The 2,303-nt window shown below is 57.4% G+C and overlaps 1 protein-coding gene across 1 annotated transcript; it reads right to left on the bottom strand.

The window, feature by feature from the left end:
• Window positions 1–795: 795 nt before the first annotated feature.
• On the bottom strand, window positions 796–1,798 carry LOC103797379 (T-complex protein 1 subunit gamma-like; the record flags this gene model as incomplete). The annotated part of the gene is made up of 2 exons (XM_009069597.1): window positions 796–903; window positions 1,617–1,798. Coding segments are annotated over 2 exons (290 nt in total), but the record flags the coding sequence as incomplete, so codon positions are not given.
• Window positions 1,799–2,303: the final 505 nt, after the last annotated feature.

The following is a 2,303-nucleotide window of genomic DNA, read 5'->3' as shown; positions in this document are numbered from 1 at the left end:
TATGAGCTTGTTGTTGCTGCTGTGGTGTGCAGGGAGCTGGGAATAGCTCCAGCCAGGCTCAGGGCAGGGAATTTCCTGCTTCCAGGGGCTGTTGTACAATTGGATTTATCAAGGGAATCACAAACTGGTTTGGGTTGGAAGTCACCTGAAGGACCATCCAGTTCCATTCTGCTGGTGGCTCCAAGCCCATCCAACCTGGCCTGGAACACTCCCAGGGATGGAGCAGTCACAGCTGCTTTGGGCAACCTGTGCCAGTGCCTCAGCACCTCCCAGGGAGGAATTCCTTCCTAATATCCCATCTCTCCCTGCCCTCTGGCAGTGGGAAGCCATTCCTTGTGTCCTGTCCCTCCATCCCTTGTCCCAACTCCCTCTAAGCTCTCTTGGAGCCCCTTCAGGCCCTGGAAATGGCTCTAAGGTCTCTCCAAGCTGGACACCCCCAGCACGTGGCTGGGGCACGTTGAGCTTCTTGTCAAATCCCACTCCACTCCCAAGTCCTTCTCCCCCAGCCTGGGGGTCTCTTTTCCATCACACACCCCCAAATGGGCATTAAACACACAAAGAGCCTGAAATAAACACGTTTATTTTAGGGCAAAGAGGAGAAGTTTCAGTCCAGAACCTTCCCCCCAGCAGCAGTGTCCTGCAGCACAGGGACAGCACCAGCCCCAGCTCCAGGGGATTCTCCATCCCTCCTAGACTTTAAACTAATGTTCCCTGGCTCAGCCTCGGGCCCAGGTCGATGTGTTGAGCTCCTGCTCGTGTCAGGGTGGATGCAGGTTCCCCCCTGCAGCTCTTCCCTCACTCCTGGGCAGCCTCGGGTGCTGCTGCAGCCTGTTTGCTCTGGTTGTCACCTTTCTTCTTGTGCCCCGACACGATGTCGTCGATGCGCAGGAGGAGAACTGCAGTCTGCAGGGACACCACAGCTCAGGGTGGGCACATGGACAAACCCACCCTGCCCAGCTGCCAGGGCTGAGAGGGTCCTGGCAGCACAGGAGAAGGGACACAGTACATGTGAGAGCAGCAAGGGGCTGCTTCCCCCTCCATGGAAACAGGGACAACCATTTCTCCTCACTGAGTGACAGGGAAGGGACAGTGTCCCTTGAGGAACAGCCTTGGGTCTGGACATGGTGACCCTTGAGGAACAGCCTTTGGTTTGGTCAGTGTGTCCTTTAAGGAACAGCTTTTCACCTGGACATGGTGTCCCTTGAGGAACAGCCTTTGGTTCCACCCCAGCATGGGGATGGTGGCATCTGTAACCAAGGAGCAGCTGACACATGGCCACCCCAACCAAGCCAAGGCCTGGAGCTCCCACTGATTCCAGCATGCTGCTGGTACTGGATTGGCTCAGGCACAGCCCTGCCTGGCCCTGTGAGATGGATCTCTGCACCATTTGCAGGAAAAGATGGGAAGGAACACGATGCATTTTAGCCACGGGAGCAAAATCCAACTCCTGGGAAAGGCTCCCATGTCCCTCCCCATCTCACCTGAGACAGCAGCAGGCTCAGACCAGCACTCCCCACAGTGTGGTGCCCACCCAAAGCTCCCAGCACACCAGGAGGGATGTCCTAGTCTCGCCAGGGCTGTGCCTCAGAGGCTCTGGAGCTCCCAGCCCTCCTTACCTCCACGGCTGTTTTGTAGGTCTGTAGTTTGACAGCCAAGGGCTCCCAGATCCCAAGCTCCTTCATGTCCACCAGGGCTCCAGTTTCCCCATTCACCCCCCAGCTCTGACTGCCTTCCTGGGTGTGCTTGGCCTGGAGCAGAGAGACAGAATTCCCCTCTGGAAACTCAGACTTGCCATGGGCTCAGGAAATAGTAATAGAGAAGAATAAAGAGTAATTAGAATCATCTCAATTGTGGAGTTTATACCAGAGCAAGTCACTGATGGCCTGACAAGGGCCCTGTGATGGGCGAGAGCTCTAAGGGGCTGGGTGAGTAGGAAGGGACTGGGCAGATTAGGATGGGACTGGGAGGAGTGGGAAGGGATTGGGAAGAGTGGGAAGAGATAGGGAGGAGTGGGAAGGGACTGGGAAAATTGGGAAGGTATTGGGCAGAGTGAGAAGGGACTGGGCGGAGTGGGAAGGGTCTGGGAGAAGTGGGAAGGGCCTGGGCGGAGCGGGACGGGTCTGGGCAGAGTGGGAAGGGTCTGGGCGGAGTGGGAAGGGATATGGAAGAGTGAGAAGGGTCTGGGAGAAGTGGGAAGGGCCTGGGCGGAGCGGGACGGGTCTGGGCAGAGTGGGAAGGGACTGGGCGGAGTGGGAAGGGTCTGGGAGAAGTGGGAAGGGCCTGGGCGGAGCGATGGGTCTGGG

This window comes from Acanthisitta chloris, unplaced genomic scaffold, assembly GCF_000695815.1.
Source record: "Acanthisitta chloris isolate BGI_N310 unplaced genomic scaffold, ASM69581v1 scaffold11952, whole genome shotgun sequence".
In the NCBI taxonomy this organism is placed as follows: domain Eukaryota; kingdom Metazoa; phylum Chordata; class Aves; order Passeriformes; family Acanthisittidae; genus Acanthisitta; species Acanthisitta chloris.
The sequence above is the reverse complement of the archived record's forward strand: the minus strand, read 5'-3'. Positions and strand labels throughout refer to the sequence as shown.